Raw genomic sequence first — 17497 nt, forward strand, 5'->3', positions numbered from 1 at the left:
GGGGGGCGGGGCCTGTTGGGTGGGGGCGTGGCCAAGCTGCCAGAGCACGCCCAGTGGGCGGGGCTATGGGGGGTGAGGCCCCGCCCACCGCGCGGGGCACGCCGGGAGTTGTAGTCCGGGCGGTGCCGCCGCCGCCATGGCCCCCGCCGCTCTGGCGCTGGCCGTGGCCCTGCTGGGGGCCGCCCCCCCCGGCGCCGCCGCCGCCTGGGACCTGCGGGCGCTGCGCTGCGGCCTCTCCGCGGACTGCGAGTGCGGCTTCGGGACCGACCTGCGCGGTCAGGGGGGACGGGGGCACCGGGGGGGGGGACAGGGAGGGGGCTCGGGGGGTTCTGGGGGGGCCCGGAGCGGGGATCGGGGGGTCCCTGGGGGGGGGGACGCGGGGCAGGGGGAGCCCGGGGTGGGGCTGGGACACGGCCCCGCTGCTTGTTCCTGGCACGGATCTGTTAAAATCTCCATTTTCTGAATTTCCGGGTTTTCTGTAAAAATGAATTTTCTGAAAATTCGTTTTCTGAACGTCTGCGTTCTCTCAATGTCTGGGTTTCCTCAATTTCTGGGTTTTCTCTCACCGCCACGTGGAACTCGCTCCAGGTCTGGAGTGCGACCTGGCCCTCAGCCTGGTGGGGCAGCCCCTGGTGCGGCAGCAGCTGATGAAGGGGCTGCAGCAGTTCCTGCACGGCCCGAGCCCCGCCAAGCCCCTGGTGCTGTCCTTCCACGGCTCCACGGGGACGGGCAAAACCTACGTCAGCTCCATGCTCGTCCGCCACCTCTTCCAGGGCGGGCTGGGCAGCCCCTACGTCCACCACTTCTCCCCCATCGTGCACTTCCCCCACGCCGAGCACATCGAGCAGTACAAGGTAAGGCCTCTCAGCGCTACTCGATTCTCCTTTGGGCTTTGGTTGCGTCCTTGTGATCCTCAGCACGTACCCAGGCTGTTTTATAGCGAGCTGTATGATACAGCCCTTTGCCAAGCAGCTCCATGAACCTCCCGAAGGATCCCCCAGCAGCTGGGATGTCCTCTGTCTGTTACCACTTTCGTTTTCCCCACAGCCGTCCTCGCTGTGATTGCGTTCTTATTCTTTAAATATTTACACAGCCCGCTGCACACACAGAAGGGCCTCACTTTAGTGCCTTCCACCTAAAGTTCTCCCCTTGCTTTGCAAACAGCTGAAGAGCTGTGAAAGCCCCTGTGCTGCTAGGGTGTGTAATTCCTCCTTGCACAGCAAGCAGCTCCCGAACACCAGCTGAACCTGTGCCTCTTAAAGCTGAGGAAGGCAAGAAACCAAAAGGTGAAGGTTTGCTAATGAAACCTCAGCAGAGCAGGGGAATCAGCGCACCCGAACATTTCCTTCCTGGGTGTTTGGAGAAGTTATGGGTTCTTTTGTGTCCTCAGAAAAAATATGCTCAGTAAGGTAAAAGCTCATGCTGGGCTCTTCTCCCTCAGTGCAGGCACACTGTTTTTGCACCAGGAAAGGAGCTGGCAACAAGCACATCTCCCTTATGGTGCTCTGGGAACTCTGTGGATACAGTGAAAGAGATCGTGGGGAAGTGTAGGAGGCTGAACGCCCAGCTTTGGTTCGCTGCCTCCTTCACACTGCTGCTTTAACTCCGCAACACAAGCTCTACAGTGGGCTAACACCGCCGATACGTCGCTGTGCCAGCTCCAGAACAAAGGAGGCCCCCTCAGTGCTGCTGTTCCTGCTCTGAGGAGGTGGTGCAGTGCAGGGACAAGCTGCTTTCAGCACCCTCACCTCAGCCCTTGCTCAGGGGTAGCTTGTTCCTCCCTCTGTATCTCACCGCCTGACAGCTTGGTGGATGTTTTTCCTAGGAGAACCTGAAGCGCTGGATCCAGGGCAACTTGACGAGCTGCGGCCGGTCGGCCTTCCTTTTCGATGAGATGGACAAGATGCACCCAGGCCTGATCGACGTGATCATGCCCTTCCTGGGCCCCTCCTGGGTCGTGTATGGCACCAACTACCGCAAAGCGATCTTCATCTTCATCAGGTGAGAGGCGCCTTTGCGGCAGGTGGGACAGCACGGGGCGCTCAGCACCCTGCTTCTCAGTTGGGCAGGGGTCGCTGCCTGCCTCGCAGCCTGCTTTCATTTTGCTTTTCCTTCTCCCAGACTCATCCTCTGCAAAAACAGAGACATTATTTCCTTCTGAACAGGCAAAATTGGAGAATCTGTAAAAACTTTCCTGTCCCTGTTATTCGGCTGCCGTTACAGGAGTCATTTCAGGGCAGGCAGGGGGCAAAGCTGGATTGAACTCCTGCAGGCTGGAGGCTGTCGGCTGCCTCCTCTGTCCTGCAGCACCGCTTTCCTGGACACCGGGTAAGCCAGCACCTTGTTCTTGTGCAGCAACGCAGGAGGGGAGCAGATCAACGAGATGACGCTGGATCTGTGGCAGGCCCACAGGGACCGGGAGGAGATCAGCCTGCAGGACGCGGAGTCAGCCATCTCCAAGGCCGTGTTTGAAAACCCTCAGAGTGAGTCCCTGGAAGTGTTGCTGGCGGGGAGCAGAGCCCAGCAGAGGGAGCCAGGCCCATGCCGCACAGCCGCCGAGCTGCCTGGCACCTCCCAGGCAGACAGAAAGGGACGGGGATTTGGAGGGAAGGGAACTGCAGTCCCCTCAAGGTGTCCTGGCAGAGGGAAGGGATAGCCCAGCTCCCCAGGCCAGCAGACCTGTTAACACGCTTAGCAAAGTTGTTTGGAGAAGATGTGTGTTCACAGCTGAGGGATGGCAGCCAGCACAGCACGCTCACTGACAAGTGCCAGTCCCCGCTGCCTGCCTGCATCTCCTCGCTTTGAACTTGCCCCAGGGAGCAGAATGTAAGGCTGACCACTAAATCCTACCAATTCCTGGAGAAAAACAAATCTGTTTGAGGGAGGAGGGTTTAACAACTGGTCGGTTCCACTCCTTGTACCAAACCAGAGCAGATCTGTCTGCAGCTGAGTATTTTGGCTTCACTCCAAGCAGCTCTTTGAATTCCAAGGACCGCTGACACTCTGAAGGTAAAATCTGTCTCCTCTTTTGCTTTTGCAGGTGGGTTCTGGAAATCTGGGATCATTAATGAACATCTCATTGATTTCGTCGTGCCCTTCCTCCCCCTGAAGCGCCACCACGTGAAGCAGTGCGTCGTCAACGAACTCATCCAGCAGGGCCTGGAAGTACGTCAGGACGTGGTCCAGGAGGTGGTTGACAGCATCCCCTACTTCCCAGAAGAAGAGAAATTATTTTCATCAACAGGCTGCAAAACAGTGGCCTCTCGGATCAGTTTTTTCTTCTAGCCACTGTCAGGGGCCTTGCTCAGCTCCACGAGGAACAAATACGGAGCTGTGGAGCTGCAGAGCCCAGGGCTGGCAGGATGAGGCCGAGGTAGCACAAGTGCCCTCCTGCTGATCTCCTCTCTCCAGCCCCAAGGATGCCACTGCAGGATGCAGCTGCGGGAGCCAGTGCAAGTGATGTGATTTAAAGCACTTTATGGATTTATCCTATGCCAGGTGAGGGTGGATACGACCAGCCTGGTGCACCGCCCAAACATCTGTGATGAAAAGGGGAAGATGCCAAGAGGGACCACAGCGTCAGGGAGGTTTCTCACCCTGCCGGCAGCACCAATCTGCAGCTCTCCCCTCTTCTGGCAGCTACTGATCCACTGCATCAAGATTCTGAGCCCCAAAAATATTTTTTTAATACAACATTTTAGCTTTTTTTCTTTTAACTTTTTAAGCGTGGCAGTACCTCAGTTCCTTGGTACAATGTGACAGCGTTGGCATTGACTTCTGCACCGCCGGCTGGTGAACACCTTCAACATTGCAGCAAAGTTTTCTTCTCAAGGGATTTTTAGAGCCAACTTCTTTCCAGTTTCCTTTCACTGTGAATAGGTGCTGGTAGGGACCAGCTTCACCATCAAGAAGCATGGGGTCATAATGAGGGAAAAGTCAATGCCCAACCCACCAAGAGCCCAGCTCTTCCTCGTCTCCCCGTCCATCTTTCCCCTGAGGTCCTGCAGCAAACCAGGAAAACAAAACAAAACACCAGACCTCACCGTTGTTTTACTAGCTACAAAAAAAAAAAAAGTTTGTGCCTACCTCCAGGGGAGACTGTGGTGCTACAAATGGTTTTTAAAATTCCTTTTATTCAATATTGATTTCTACAGCAGACTGAGGAGTTGGTGCTATCAGCTGCTGAGCCTCTTTTACGTCTTTCTACTGGTCAGACCTCGCAAACTTTGGCTGGGCCAGCTCTGCTGAGCTTCCTGGGGGCGCCACTTACGTGGGAACCTGAGGACAAGCGAGAGAAGAGCGGCACTCCGAGCTGTCAGGCATGGGGTGCGTGGCACTGCTGGCCTTTGTCCTGTGTTAATCTCTGCAGTTACTGGAGCACAGGTCAGAGGAACCAGAACCATTCAGTCTCTGGGAACAAAATTCTCGAGGGGTGGGTGAACAGGGACGTTCTGATGCTCCCCTCAGGCCCTGTGCTGAAACTGCCAGTGCTTGGGACCATTCCAGCGTGCCTCCAGAGCCACAGCTTGTGGGACAGCGACTGCAGGCACCACCCAGCTGTGGCCTGGGAGCTGGCCCACAGACAGGCTCAAACATCCTGCCTCTTTCAGAAACGTTAGAGGTTTCTAATTTTAAAATAAATCTTTTATGAAATAAATAGTTGGGGAAGAGTCGTTTACTTGGGTTCCTAATTGCAGCTATCGCAGGAGGACTTGGGAGACTTGCAGTTGCATGGGCACAGCCGCCTGATGCAACAGCACTTTGGGGATTTGGTGGCACAGAGATGATGGTCTCTAATTAGGTGACTGGAAACAAGACAGTGGCCTTTCCCAGGGGAGAAGGAGAAGTGGCAGTGGCTGGCCCAGGCGTTCTCTGCAGAGGAGCCAGCAGAGGTACAGGAAACCCACGGCGCCTGTGCCACAGCTACGGGCAGCCCTTTTTCCCCTGTGCAGAGCACAGCTCTGTGTACAAGGCCAGGACTTGTGCCAGAGCAGGAGGCAGAAGGCACACAGCACCTTGCTCCCCAGGGGGGTCACAGCAGAAGCTGCTGGGTGGCCGTGCAAGCACACAGCCAAGGCGAGGTGCTGGGTGGGTGCTGTGGGGTCCAAGCCCACAGCCTGCATCACAGGCTGGGTTAAGGCTGACCCCCTGTGCCCTGGCAGCACACACAACTTGTCACCGCTCTGGCACCATGAGTAATTCAGCAGTTAGCTCTGAAGGCAGCTGAAATGGGCCCCAGTGCTCCAGAGCAAACAGAACTGCCATGCTCAGGGCTGAGCAAACCCCTCTGGGAGCAGGCAGCGCCAGCAGGCTGGCACCCGAGACAAACCTGCAAGTGCTCACCTACTGCTGTCACACCAGGTGTCATCGGCCAAAATTGTGGGTTCTGGAGGGCTCTGAAGCGTCTTCTCCAAGGTTTCTTGAGTGAGGCGTCCGGTCTCACTCCTCAGGATAGGCTGCACAGTCGTTCTTGGAAAGAGGTGGTGCGTGAGGGAAAGGATCTGCAGCAGCAACAAGACAAGACCTGGGTGTCCTCCTGATGTACCAGCACGCACGGAAAAGCTTTCCCCTGCAGCTAAACACCTGCCTCGTGCCACCAGCGAAGGACCTGGCAGCCTCCCCAGGACCTGCCCCGACAGGGAGCCCGTTTTTGTTTTTGTTTTGTTTTTCCATAAAGAAGCCCCTGACCTATTGAGCCATGCTGCTGCCCCATTGAGCACCACACTTGGCAACAGCAGTGTGGGGACACGCTCCCCTCATCGCAGCCAGCTGCAGGAGGGCTCCTGCCTTGCATTAAGTTCAAAGAAACAGGAAAATAAGAATGAACAGGAGGAAAAAGCCCTGCCTGATGACTCTACCACAGAACTGCTGTAACCGCCAGGCTGTAACCACTGCTGCTTGGCTTGGACCCGTACCCCAGCAGGACCCCTGACCCCCAACTCATGTTTCTTGGTGCCAGCTGCTGGCCCTGACGCAGAACACAGACACCGGGCTTGTCCCAAACCACCAGGCACAGGCACTGCAGCTGAGGCAGCGAGCCAGTAACTGCCTGGTCCCCGAGCAGGGCAGCGGAGAGAAGCAGCAGGGCCGTACCTCGCTGTCTGTGGGGTCCAGCCGCAGGCTCTGCAAGGTGTCCTCCCTCGTGCTCTGCACCTTCTGTGGGCACAGGCGCAGGTGGTGCAGAGCTTCCTGGGGGTCGTGCTCAATGGTAGCAGAGAAACGAGCCTCTGCCTGCTGGTACCACCTGCGAGGGGACAGGAGCACACACAGGGCTCTCCCTGGGCCCTCAGGAAGCTGCACCAGCCTCCTGCTCACCTCGCCGCCACGTCCCGACGACCCAGCTCGTGCAGTGCCGCTGCAACACGTCGCTGCACACCGAGGTTCCCTGGGCTCAGCTCCAGCGCCTGCTGGTAATCGGCCAGCGCGTGGGCCAGCTCCCCCAGGCGAAGGAAGCAGTCTGCAACGAAGCCGTGCCGGCGTCTCAGCGACCCGGAGCAGCTGGGGGCTGGCTGCTGCCCTGGGCCTTTGCCTGGAGCTCTCCGTGCCGGTGGGAAGCACACGCCTCGTGTTCAGCCCACCCCGGGTTTCAGCATCGTTAGGCAAAAGCTCTGCGACCACCAGGAGATGCAGCCCGGTATGGGAGAGGGCAGCACATCCCAGCCCTGCCCCTGAATAGATCTTGTGGGGAGGGAGCAGCAGAGCCAGTGGTAAATCCTCGCTCCTGGTCATCTCCTCACTGCTGAAACAGGAAAGGCATCTCTGGGGGGCACAGAACTTAGACTGGGAACTGGGATCAGGATCAAGAGAGAACCCAGAAGCCCTACTACCACCTTCAGCCACCAGTCCCTAACACAGGACCCCAGAGCAGGGCCTTTCCCTGCATGCACTGTGTAGGTACAAGCTGCTGCTCTTTGACACCCCAGCCCTATCCCTGAGCCCCCGTTCTTGCCCTGGGGACCCTGCTTTGACCTCCACTTGCCTCCTCTGTTGACATAGAGCCCCTCCTCTGTCCTCTCATCTCGCAGAGCCTCGCCAAGGAGCATCACAGCCTCATTGAGCTGGCCCCGGGCATAGCAGTGCACGGCACGGTCGTTGTAGGTGAGCACCAGCTGCCGCCGAGCCTCCTGAGCCTCCGGGCCCTCGTCGGCACACAGCTGCCTCGCCTTGGCCAAGTCCTTTAAGGCTGCACCGAAGTCCTTCAGCCGTCGGAGGAGGGCCCCCCTGCGACACAGGGACAGAGAAATGAAGACTCGGACACCAGCGGGGCCAACTGGCCACAGTAACGCATCCGCTACCTGAGGGTGAAGAATTCGGCAGCCGAGGGGTTGGTCTCGATGGCAAAGCTGATCCTGAGCAGGGCCCCACGCAGGTCCCCGCACAGAGCCTTGGACGCTGCCTCAGCCTTGGCCTCCAGGCCTCGCCTCTGCAGCCTCTGCCGCAGCGCCTGGGCGGCTCCGTGCTGCGGGTCCAGCTCCAGGGCCCGCTGGATGTCCTGGTGGCACAGGGACAGCTGCCCGGGAGGCCGGGATCCCTCAGGACCTGGAGCTTCCATCTGCATCCCCCACCTCCAGGAGGAGCAGCCAGGATCCCTCGGGGACCGGAGCGGCCGTACCTGCCCAAAGTGCTCGTAGAAGGAGGCACGCAGCACGTACAAGTCAGGGTTCCTCACATCCTCCGCCAGGTCTCTGTTGAGCATCCGGAGGCACTCGGGGAACTTGTTGAGGGCAGCGAGGCACAAGATGCTGCAAGAGGAAAGGGGCACAGCTGGCGGGGAGCCCACGGCAGGACCAGCGTGGCTGAACAGCCTCGTGCTGCTTCACCTCCTCCTGCGAAACACCCTGCGGTGGGGCTGCAGCTCAGCTGCTCGCGTAAAGGCCTCCAGGGCCTCGCTGTAGAGCTCCTGGTCCAGCAGACATCGTCCCTGCAGGGAAAGCCTGTCAGCATGGCCACAGGGCAGGGCTGCAGGCAGGGAGGACGGAGTGGTAGCTCACCTGCAGGTCAAGGACGAGGGCTAAGCGAGCCAGGCAGTGCTGCTCCCGGGCAGGTCCCAATGCGAGCACCTTCCTGAAGTTCAGAGCAGCCGACTGGAAGTCGCAGAGCTGGAGGAAAGCCTCTGCCCGCTGCTCGTACAGCTCTGCCTGCACCACAGACACCCTCAGCCCTTGCTGCCCGCCACCCAGCAATACTCAAGCTCCCTGGGATCAGCCTGGCGAGAGGCTAATGCCACAGTAAGCATGTCCTGAAACCAGATGCTGGTGTTACTGGTGTTACAGCCAGCCTTCACAACGCTGCCTCCCCTTCACCAGCATGTCCCCAGCCCCCTGGGACCCACTACCCGCTGCGGATCCAGGCCGATGGCTTTCGTGTAGCAGATGATGGCTTCCTCCCACTGGCCGCAGGAGGAGAACTCCAGCCCTTTCTGCCAGCTGTGGGGAGGAAAAGAGCCATGAGCCGTGCCCAGGCTCTCGCTGCCAAACGTGGAGCCCATTAGGGTCCGAAGGGAGCTGGGCTCCAAAGGCAGAGCCAAGACACAGGCAGGGCTGGAGGGCGGCTGGGGGGATATTGAGGACCATGTACCCCGTATGCTCCTGCCCACGCAGAGTGCTGCTGAAGGCAGTTAGAGCAGGTAATGGGTACCGGGTGCCCCAGCTGTGACCATGTTTGGAGGCAGAGCAGCCCCAGCACTTACTGCTCCCGCATCCTGCCCTGCACAACCACGCCGAAGGGCCCCACTTCCCTGGGGCACTCGATGCTGCGCAGGCAGCGGCTGGACCCAAAGATCCTCTGCAGAGCCCTCTCCCTGCTGGCCTCCAGCTGCTCCTCAGGCACTGCCGTCGCAAACAGCTCCTCAGCAGCCATCTCCGTGCCCCCCTGCAGCAGCACACAGCTCCCTGCAGCCCTCCTCTGCCCCACAGCCCCTCCTGAGCATCCCCCCCCCACAGCCAGCATCCTGGGGGGCACCCCAGCCACGGCCAAAGCTGGGAGGAAGGAGGAAGGGAGAAGGGGCAGGGAAGGGTCCCCCCATACCCCCAGGGGAGCGGAGGAGGCAGCACGGAGGAGCCCAGCCCGGCCCCACGATGCCGCCCCCCGCCCGCAACCACGATGGCGGCGGTGCCCGGGAGCAAGATGGCTGCCCCCATCACCCCCCCCCCAACAAGATGGCGCCGGGGAGGTGCCCTGTGAGGGGGCGGCTGGCCTCAGGGCACGTCCCTGCGGAGAGGGGCTCAGCATCCACCCGTGGCCGGGTGCTTGCAGCATAACATGGGGGATTTTGTCCTTTTACCCCACAGGGACATGATGGGGTCTAGCCCTGTTAGTGCTGTGCAGTGGGAGGGGGTCCTGGTGGGACAGGTGCTGTCCCCTCCTCAGTGCAGGGCTCATCATCCCCAGCTCCCATTCCCCCTCTCCTGCTGACAAGTCCCTGCCCCCCTCCCTCCCCCTTTTCTCTCCCCCTTTTCTCCTTTGCCCTCTTCCCCCCGCCTCCCCAAAGCAGACGCCGTTTTGGCAGGGTGGCGGACATGGAAACAAGCAGCTCTCGTGGCCCCGCCAGGCTTGGCAGGAGCCCGGCGTCCTGGCGCAGCCCAGCACAAACCTCGGCCAGCCTCATGTTTCTTGGAGCTGGGCCCCACACGCCCGGGGAAGGCATGGGGGCCGCTCCTCATGGCCCAGCACCATCCCCTCGCCCTTCAGCTGCCTGTTGGGGACCAGCGCTGGCAGCTCCATATCTGCCAGGCACCCTGGTAGCCGGGTGCCATCCGAGTTTGTCCCCACGATGGCAGTCCCAGTGCTGCAAGGGGTGGCCCATGAAGGTGGCTGCAGCTCTAAGGGTTTCTTGTTGGAAGCCCTTAGGGAGGTTCTGGGGGAAATTGGGTGCACCTGGAGAGCTGCAGGGCCAAACTGGAGCACAGGGCAGGGACAATAGGGACAACATACAGAAGGGATCTGAGCAGGGACATGAACAGGAGGAAGGCAGGAGACCCTTTTTAGTTGTTTGGCCAGCCAGCCCTTCTGACAGCACCAAGATATCACCACCTTCTGCACCATCATGACTGCAGGGTGGCTGGGCAGGGGCTGCTGCCTCCTGGGTCCCTCCCTGAGGTCCCTGCTGGTGGCTTTAGCCTCGCACAGCACTTTCCAAACATCACCTTCTCGTCCTCACCTGCAGGTTCCCTGCTTCATGGATGTGTGGATGCACTGCAGCAGTGTCCCAGCACCGTGTGTCATGGAAAGCCAGAGCTGCCTGGAATTTCCTAGCTCACCAGCTCATGAGGTCTGCTCCCACTGAGCTGGAGCAAGCAGTGGGGAGGTTGTGGGGCCGTCATAGTTTCTGAGTTAGGGTTTTTGTGCCAGAACACTGGAGTTTTTGAAAGCTGGAGGAACTCTGGCTCCTCCTGGCCAGCCCTGTTACAGGTCCCTTGCCAGAGCGGGCAGCTCAGGGAATGGCTTCTCCCCACCACCACCACTCCAGCATCCCAAAGACCCTGGGTTCTCCTTGGCACGTCCTGCCTGCCCTACAAGCCCTGAGAGCATGGTGGCTCCTTGCCTGCATCCCAGCGGGCACTGGAACATGTCCCAGGACCCTTGCTGTGCCACGTGTACCACAGCACTGCTGCTGCTTCCTTCATCTGCTCCAGCTGGCAAAAGACCTTCACCCTCTCCATCTGCAGCTCCCAGCCAAGAGCTCCTCAAGCTGCAAGGTCTGCAGCGAGGTTACCTGCAGCCAAGGGACAGGCAATGTGGCAAAGGCGTCCCCAACCTCCCATCAGCTCTCCATCCTGCCACAGCACCCGTGCACGTACTGTCTGGGACCCTGTGACTGCAAACTACACATGGCCATGTCCTGCTCCCTGTTCTCCAGGGGTCCACTGGGATCTTCAGGCCCTCTGTGACCTCCTGGAGCTGGTGGTTCTCCTGCAGGAGGCCCCTGGTGTGGCTGTTCACCCTGCCCTGAATCACACTTTCCTGGATCATTATTTTGGTGGCTTCAGACATCCTGCTGTGGGGCTCACTTGCCACCTCCCCACCACCTCCATCAGGCTGGGGGGCTGACAGGGAGCTCACGTCTCCCCCCACTCACCCAGACTACAGTTAGTTGAAGCATTTTCAAGGAACTTGCTCCTCCATCTCAGTTTTCAACCAAGCATTGCCCTGCAGAGCATTTACCCGCTCCAGGGAGCTGAGGTTTCACACCAAACAAGCTCAGGCTCTTGAAAAGCAAACACCCTCCTCCAAAGCTGGCCACAAACTTGACAAATGCCAGAGCCCAGCAGGACTCAGCTGCACATCCCGGTGCTCAAGCTGGTGTCAGGTCTTCAGTCCAAAGGTCAAAACCTCCACTGAGAGCATCAGCGCAAACGAGGGAAGTCATTTTCATCGGCGGTACCTGGGGAGAGCAGAGCTCTGCAGGAATGGGTCCTCCTGGCTGCCTCCCAGCGCCAGCCCCAGCGGGACAGCGATGCACGGGGCCACCAGCATCACTGACCGGTACCCACCGAGGGTCGGAGCACACCGACGGCTGCCAAGGAGGGATGGGGCTCTCCCCTGCAGCTCTGGTTTGCTAGAAGGGGCTTCTCCCCATGCCTCTGCCCCACAGAAGCACCCCGATCAGCACACTGCACCAGAACTGTGTCCTCCATCAGGTCCAGCCCTCACCCCACGAGCACACAGCTCCATTCCCTATCTCTCACCCCCCTTTACCCCATTTCTCCTTTTTCCCCTGTTTCCAAAGCAATCACCCCAAAGCGCAGGCAGGGCAGGCTCCGGGATGCGATGCGGGGCAGTGCTGCCCAGCACAGCCAGCAGCCGGGCACGTCAGCTCCAAACAGTCTGGTTTAATCCTCCCTGGGCTTCAGCCCAGACACAACACAGGTGAGGGACAGGCCCGGTGGGTGGCAGGAGGCTCTCCCCCTTCCTCCCACACCTGCAAATCCACGTGAGATGTCCAAAAAAACAGAAGTTTGCACCATTCGGGACAGCGCTGGCACACCAGGAAAATACATCCCCAGCAGAGCGGTCCAGCAGCCCCTCTGCCCAGCTGGGCACCGGCTCTCCGAGAGCCCTGGGGATAAATCCCACCTTGGGGCACCAGCGATGCTCCCCACGGAGTCCCAACGCCAGGTCCCTTGGGGGAAAGGCAGCGAGCATCCCTGCAGGTCCAGGCAGGAGCAACCGTGAGCATCCTGATGCTTTCACGCCGGGCTGGCAGGGGGTCGGGCTGCCCCCGGGGAGGCTCATCCAGCAACCTCAGAGCTCATCACGGGCAGAGGAGCGCAGGTAGCCCCCGCCACCCCGCGGGTCCCTCAGGGTCTTCCGTGAGCCCGTCCAGCCCGTCTGCTTGGAGTCGTCGTCCCAGATGGTGGAGGTCTCGGTGTCGCTCAGCCAGTTGCTGTCCCCGGCGTAGTGGGTGGGATAAACCAGGAGGGGGTGAGCCGAGAACACCAGCAGGTCCCGCGGGGAGAAGTGCCGCTTGTAGTCCTCGCTGGGGAGAGCAGGAGGAGAGAGGCTCACACACAGAGCGGGGCTGGAAAATCCGTGCTGGGGAAGGCACCGCGTGGGAAGGGCCAGCGGGTAGCGGGGATGGGCACAGACACTGCGTGCTCAGAGAGCTCTGGGTGCTGGGGGGCTCCTCGCAGCTCCCCGTCCACCTTTCACCCTCACATCTCTCCACTTTGATGTCCTGCTCTCTGCTTTTCCCACCCCGTCTCCCCAGGGACACCCCCGGTGCTCCCCTTGACCCCCATCTACCTCCCCCCATCCAGCTGCAGCCCCACCACTGCCCCCAACCCGGGATGCAGGGCAGGGAGGTTCCCCCAATAGGGCCGAGACCCCTGTGCGGGGCCAGCACCGTGCCCCAGCTCCGTCCCCGCCACCCCCCCACGCTGGCCGAGGGCCATTTTCCAGCGGCCGGCAGCCAGGCGGCGGCTGGGGGGGGAATGAGCTCATGCTGCAGATGTTTTCCTCCAGCATGAGCAACGCCAGGGGGAGGACGGGGAGGGGGGGACGGTGACGACGGAGAAGAAACATATGTTCCCACAGCGCCACGGCCCCACAACCCCCCCAAAATCCCCCCTGCTCCTTACTTGGGGTGCTTGTCGTACATGATGGGCAGGAACTCGTCCACCGGCAGCATTTTGGAGAGGGGCTCGGCAGCCAGCAGCTTCTGTGCCCCACGCTGGGAGATGGCGTAGGCCAGCGTCCAGTACGAGTACCCGGCCACCACCAGGTTCCGCACACCCTCCACGGGCGCCTCGTCCTCCGCGTTCACCTGCTTCCTCCCCAGGTAGCTGTGGGGCGAGCGGTCAGAGCCAGCCCCGTGTGTCCCCCACTTGTTGTCCCCCCCCGGCACCTACATGAGGTCCCAGTCCTGCTGCGCCCCCTCCAGCTCCTCCATCAGGCGCCGCAGCCGTGCCGGGAAGGAGACCTCAAAGCGCACGTCGTCCTCGAACACCACCGAGCGCTCCAGCCCCCGGGACACGATCTGCAGGGAGGGCACAGTGCTGTGAACACACCCCAGCACCACACTGGGACATACTGGGCCGTACTGGGCCCGCTCACCCTGCAGGAAAAACCCTCTCCCTGTGGCTCTGGAGAGCCAGTGCTGCACATAGGGTCCCTACCCGGTGCTGGTGTCCCCCCCAAGTCCTGGTGTCCCCCCCCCCAGTCCTGTACCTCCTTCCAGATGCTGTAATGGCTGAGGAAGCAGCCAACTTCACCCTTGGTCAGCGTGCGGCCGGAGAAGGGGTCGTAGTACTCCGGGAGCATGTCCACACCCAGCACCTTGATGTCGCTGCTGTTGAGGGTGCTGCGAGGTGAGGGGTCACATTACTGAGGTGTCCCAGCCCCCCAAAACGCAGCCCCCTCCCCAGGGTGACAGAGGTGGCCCCGCACGGTCACCTCCCATCCACGGCGTCCACCACGCGCACGGCGATCTCCAGCTCTTGCAGGGACGCCAGCATCCGCTGCCGCCGGTCTGGCCGCCGCACCAGGTTGATGAGGAAGATCTGGGGAGGAAGAGGAGAGCCCCATGGGGTGGGGGGGGGACATCACTGTGGGGACAGGGGCTTGGCTGAACGCCGTGGTGGCAGGGAGCAGCAGGTGGTGAAGGAGAGATGGAGGGGAGGCACGGGGAGACCTGCTGGGCACTTACCTCATCAAAACCCATTTTGGTGAGAGGCTTGGGGGGGACCGAAATGTGCCTGGAGCGCTGCATGGGGGGGCCGTCCACTGCCAAGAGGTGGGAAATCCCTTTAATGGAGCCCGGACCCCACCGGCAGGGACCCAGAGCTGATGGCCCCACATGGGGACAGCACCAGGACCCCTCACCCTGCGCCACCAGGACCCCCCCAGCGCTCACCCATGGCCTCCAGCGTGAGATGCACGAAGTTGACCCGCTCGTCCTCCAGCGTCTGGTGAGCCTTCACTGGGACGTTGATGTAACCAAAACGCTGCTGGTTGCACACGTGGACCTCAGCCCCTGCAGGACCACAGCAGAGGGGGTGAACACCACAGAACCCGGCCCCCGAACCCCCCCCACCTCTCACCCTCCCCAGTCCCTCACCCGCCTCCTGGCAGGAGTAGGCGAAGACGATGATATCGTCGAAGGCCCAGGTGTAGTTGGGGTGAGGCGGGTAGAAGGCCAGCCGTGCCGCCTCCTCCTTGCGCAGGTCGATCAGGAAGGTGCTGTACACCATGGGCACGGCGAAGCAGCCCCGGCGCTGCCGGTTCTTGGTGGGGAAGTAGTCGGCCGTCCGGCGGTAGTAGCCCTGCGGCACAGCGCGCTGATGGCGAAGGGACGCGGGGCACACAGCGGGGCGGCCCCCCGGGGGTGCCGGGGGCGTACCTGGGGCGTTATCCCGCACCAGAAGTTGGAGTAGAAGGTCTGCGAGTCCAGCATGGGGGCCACCACCGATTTGTTCTGCGCCACGAGGAACTTGAGGGTCTGGTTGTTGGTCAGGATGCTGTCCGTGTCCACGTACTGCGGGGGCACAGTGCAGGGGCTGGAGGTGTGGGGACGCCCGCCCAGCCACGACTCCTCCTGCACCCTATATGCATGGTGCCCCCCGTGCCCCTCCTGCCCTACCAGGATGTAATGCGCCCGCTGCTCCCGGGCGTAGCTCAGAGCCTCCTGCTTGAGCCTCATGAGGTTCTCGTAGCGTTTGTCGCTCCAGTGCTTGGGGCCGAGCTCGTCGGGGTAGGCGCTGAGCGAGGGGGGAGGAAGGCGGGGGTTAACGGGGACGCACAGACTCGGTGCAGGCTCCGCGTGCCGGCCGGCTGAGTCAGCCCACGGCTGCTGCTGGCAGCCGCCCCAGGTCTGCAGCGGGATCCCCATGGGGCCGACGGGGCCGTGGAGCCCCACAAGCACGGGACGGGGCTGTGCCGACGCTCGGAGCTGCCCCAAACCCAGCCGGGGAGGACAACGGAGCACCCTCCGCACAGAGCCCTGCCAGCACCCCACATCCAAGGGGGTGCTGGAAGGAAAAGCGTGGTTCAAACCCCAAGGAGAGGCTGTGGGGTCGCTCGCAGCCTGGCCCCGTGCCTCCCAGCCTCACCTGGGCCCCTCCGCCTCCTTCCACACCACCGAGTGATAATCCCTGCCCACCGCCACCAGCCACTCGCGCAGCATCGCCGTGGTGTTGTCCGAGTTGTGGTCCGTCGCGCACCTGGAGGGGGGGACATCAGCCCCGCGGGGGAAAAAAAAAAAAAAAAAAAAAAACCTTCCCTGTGCTATAAAAACCTCCAGCCCCACGAGGCCAGGGCAGAGAAGGAGGGGAGCGGGGCTCGCTCGGAGAGGCACGGTGTAATTTGAAGGAACCAAAGCTGCGCTCGCAGCAGGAAGGCAAACGGGTCATTTCTTCCCCGACTCTGCCCCGCCAGCACGGGCTGTCCCACGGCTCTCGCTTGCCCTCAGACCCCGTTCTTGCAGCCCGAAATTGGCTTTGCCTTTCCTGGCCCCGTAGCTGTGGCTCCTTCCCCTCTGCACCCCGCTGCGCCCCTCTGCACCCCCTCCCCAAAGCCTCCCCCCCGCCACGCACAGACCCCATCCCCAAAACGATGCCCGGGGGCAACCCGCTGGGATGGGGCCGAGCCCCACATCGCAGCGGTGCCACCCCCATGCTCCTCGCCCCCCTCACCCCACTGCAGAGCCCCCGAGCTGCCCCCCAGGCCCTGGCACCGCAGGGACCCCAAGGACACGGGGGGGAAGGCAGGGCCTGGCCCCGCACGGCTCCGGCAGCGCCTGCCACAGACATCGGGTCCGGGGAGGCTCCAGGGGGTGGCAGAGCGAAGGTGACAGCCCCCCAGCTCCCCCCCAGCACAGCCTCCCCCCCAAAAAAAAACCCTCCCTGCCTCATCGCCCATAAAAGCAGCAGGGGGAAAGTTTCCAACAAGCTTGGGCAAGCGGTGGCTGCGACAGAGCGGGGAAGGGAAGGGACGGGGTCGCCTCTCCCACCCCACCGGCACGGTAAAAGGGGCTTGGGGGGGCTGTGTATGGGGTTGGGGGGACGGGGACAGGCTCAGTGGGGAGGGGGAGGCAGTGTCTGTCCCTGGTGATGTGGAGAGCCCCCCCCAAACCCAGGGTGCCCCTCCCTCGGCAGCCCCACAGCTCCGGGAGGGGGGCAGTGGGGGTCTCTGCCCCTCGCTGCGGGCTGTGCCCCCCCCCCAGCCCCTGGTACCCCAGCTGGGGCAGAGCCCCCCCACACAGCCCCAGCCCCTCTGGTTACCCGCGGGGTCCCTGCTGCCTGCCACAAACAGGGGGGGGCACTCCCCAGGTTCCCACTCCCCAAATCTCTGCCCCCCCCCCCTCCCAGGGGCTCCCACTCCTCCAGGACCCCATTACCCTGTCCCTTATCCCCCCCAGGGCCCCCATTCTCCCCACTCACCCCATATTCCCCACGCACCCCATTTCCCCCTCTTCACCCCCACACCCCCCAGAGCCCCCCCAATCCCCTAGAGCCCCCCCAACCCCCCCAGACCCCCTTTACTCCCCCATACCCCCCCATCCCACCACCCTCCCCCTCCCCGGAGACCCCCCGCACCCACCCCACCCCCTTCCCCCCAACACCCCCATTTCCCCCCAAACCCCCCATTGCCCCCCAGACCCCAAACTCCCCGGGGGGGGGTCCCGGCGCCCCCCCCCTCACCACAGCGCGATGCTCGCCGGGGGGAAATCCAAGCGCTCCAGTGCGCCCAGGCAGTGCGGCAGCGAGTGCTGCGCGTTGCGCGCCAGCAGGGCGAGCACCACCCGGGGGGGTTCGGGGTCCGGGGGGGTCCCGGTGCCGGGGGGGGTCCCGGTGGAGGTGCCGGTGGCCAGCAGCAGCAGCAGGGCTCGCAGCAGCCCCATGGCGGAGCGGCGGCGGCGGGCGGGGAAGGGGCGGGCTCCGCGCCCGGGCTGGGACCCGCCGAGCTCCGCGCACCCCCCGCCCCCGGCCCGGCCCCTGCACGGACCCCCCCCCCCTACCTCCCCCCTCGCTGCCACCACCGCCCCAGAGCAGGAGGAGGA

General features: G+C 62.3%; 3 protein-coding genes across 11 annotated transcripts; 1 reads left to right on the forward strand and 2 right to left on the reverse strand.

Annotated features, from left to right (window-relative positions):
* The first annotated feature begins 84 nt into the window (after window positions 1–84).
* TOR2A (torsin family 2 member A) lies at window positions 85–4657 on the forward strand. Its single transcript, XM_072025426.1, has 5 exons — window positions 85–275; window positions 589–854; window positions 1826–2001; window positions 2356–2483; window positions 3041–4657. The coding sequence occupies exons 1-5, from the start codon at window positions 137–139 to the stop codon at window positions 3283–3285; spliced, it is 954 nt and encodes a 317-aa protein (XP_071881527.1). The 5' UTR covers window positions 85–136; the 3' UTR covers window positions 3286–4657.
* On the reverse strand, window positions 4114–11668 carry TTC16 (tetratricopeptide repeat domain 16). Of its 9 annotated transcripts, XM_072025414.1 has the most exons (12): window positions 9028–11668; window positions 8578–8871; window positions 8333–8426; window positions 7992–8138; window positions 7821–7921; window positions 7613–7742; window positions 7296–7510; window positions 6980–7221; window positions 6316–6457; window positions 6094–6244; window positions 5344–5501; window positions 4114–4278 (listed from the first exon to the last, which is right to left on the reverse strand). In XM_072025414.1, exons 1-12 carry the CDS (start codon window positions 9138–9140, stop codon window positions 4194–4196), a joined length of 1872 nt encoding a protein of 623 aa, XP_071881515.1. In that variant the 5' UTR covers window positions 9141–11668; the 3' UTR covers window positions 4114–4193. The 9 variants fall into 9 exon arrangements, with proteins under 9 accessions (XP_071881515.1, XP_071881518.1, XP_071881517.1 ...); XM_072025417.1 differs by lacking the exon at window positions 8578–8871 and having other exon boundaries at window positions 8336–8426; XM_072025416.1 differs by lacking the exon at window positions 8578–8871.
* A 143-nt stretch (window positions 11669–11811) lies between these two features.
* Window positions 11812–17374, reverse strand: CERCAM (cerebral endothelial cell adhesion molecule). The gene is made up of 12 exons (XM_027471147.3): window positions 17139–17374; window positions 15549–15659; window positions 15080–15197; window positions 14840–14974; window positions 14558–14762; window positions 14354–14473; window positions 14147–14223; window positions 13894–14000; window positions 13669–13801; window positions 13350–13477; window positions 13080–13283; window positions 11812–12478 (listed from the first exon to the last, which is right to left on the reverse strand). Exons 1-12 carry the CDS (start codon window positions 17336–17338, stop codon window positions 12244–12246), a joined length of 1773 nt encoding a protein of 590 aa, XP_027326948.3. The 5' UTR covers window positions 17339–17374; the 3' UTR covers window positions 11812–12243.
* Between the last annotated feature and the right edge of the window lie 123 nt (window positions 17375–17497).

This window comes from Anas platyrhynchos, chromosome 18, assembly GCF_047663525.1.
Source record: "Anas platyrhynchos isolate ZD024472 breed Pekin duck chromosome 18, IASCAAS_PekinDuck_T2T, whole genome shotgun sequence".
Classification (NCBI taxonomy): domain Eukaryota; kingdom Metazoa; phylum Chordata; class Aves; order Anseriformes; family Anatidae; genus Anas; species Anas platyrhynchos.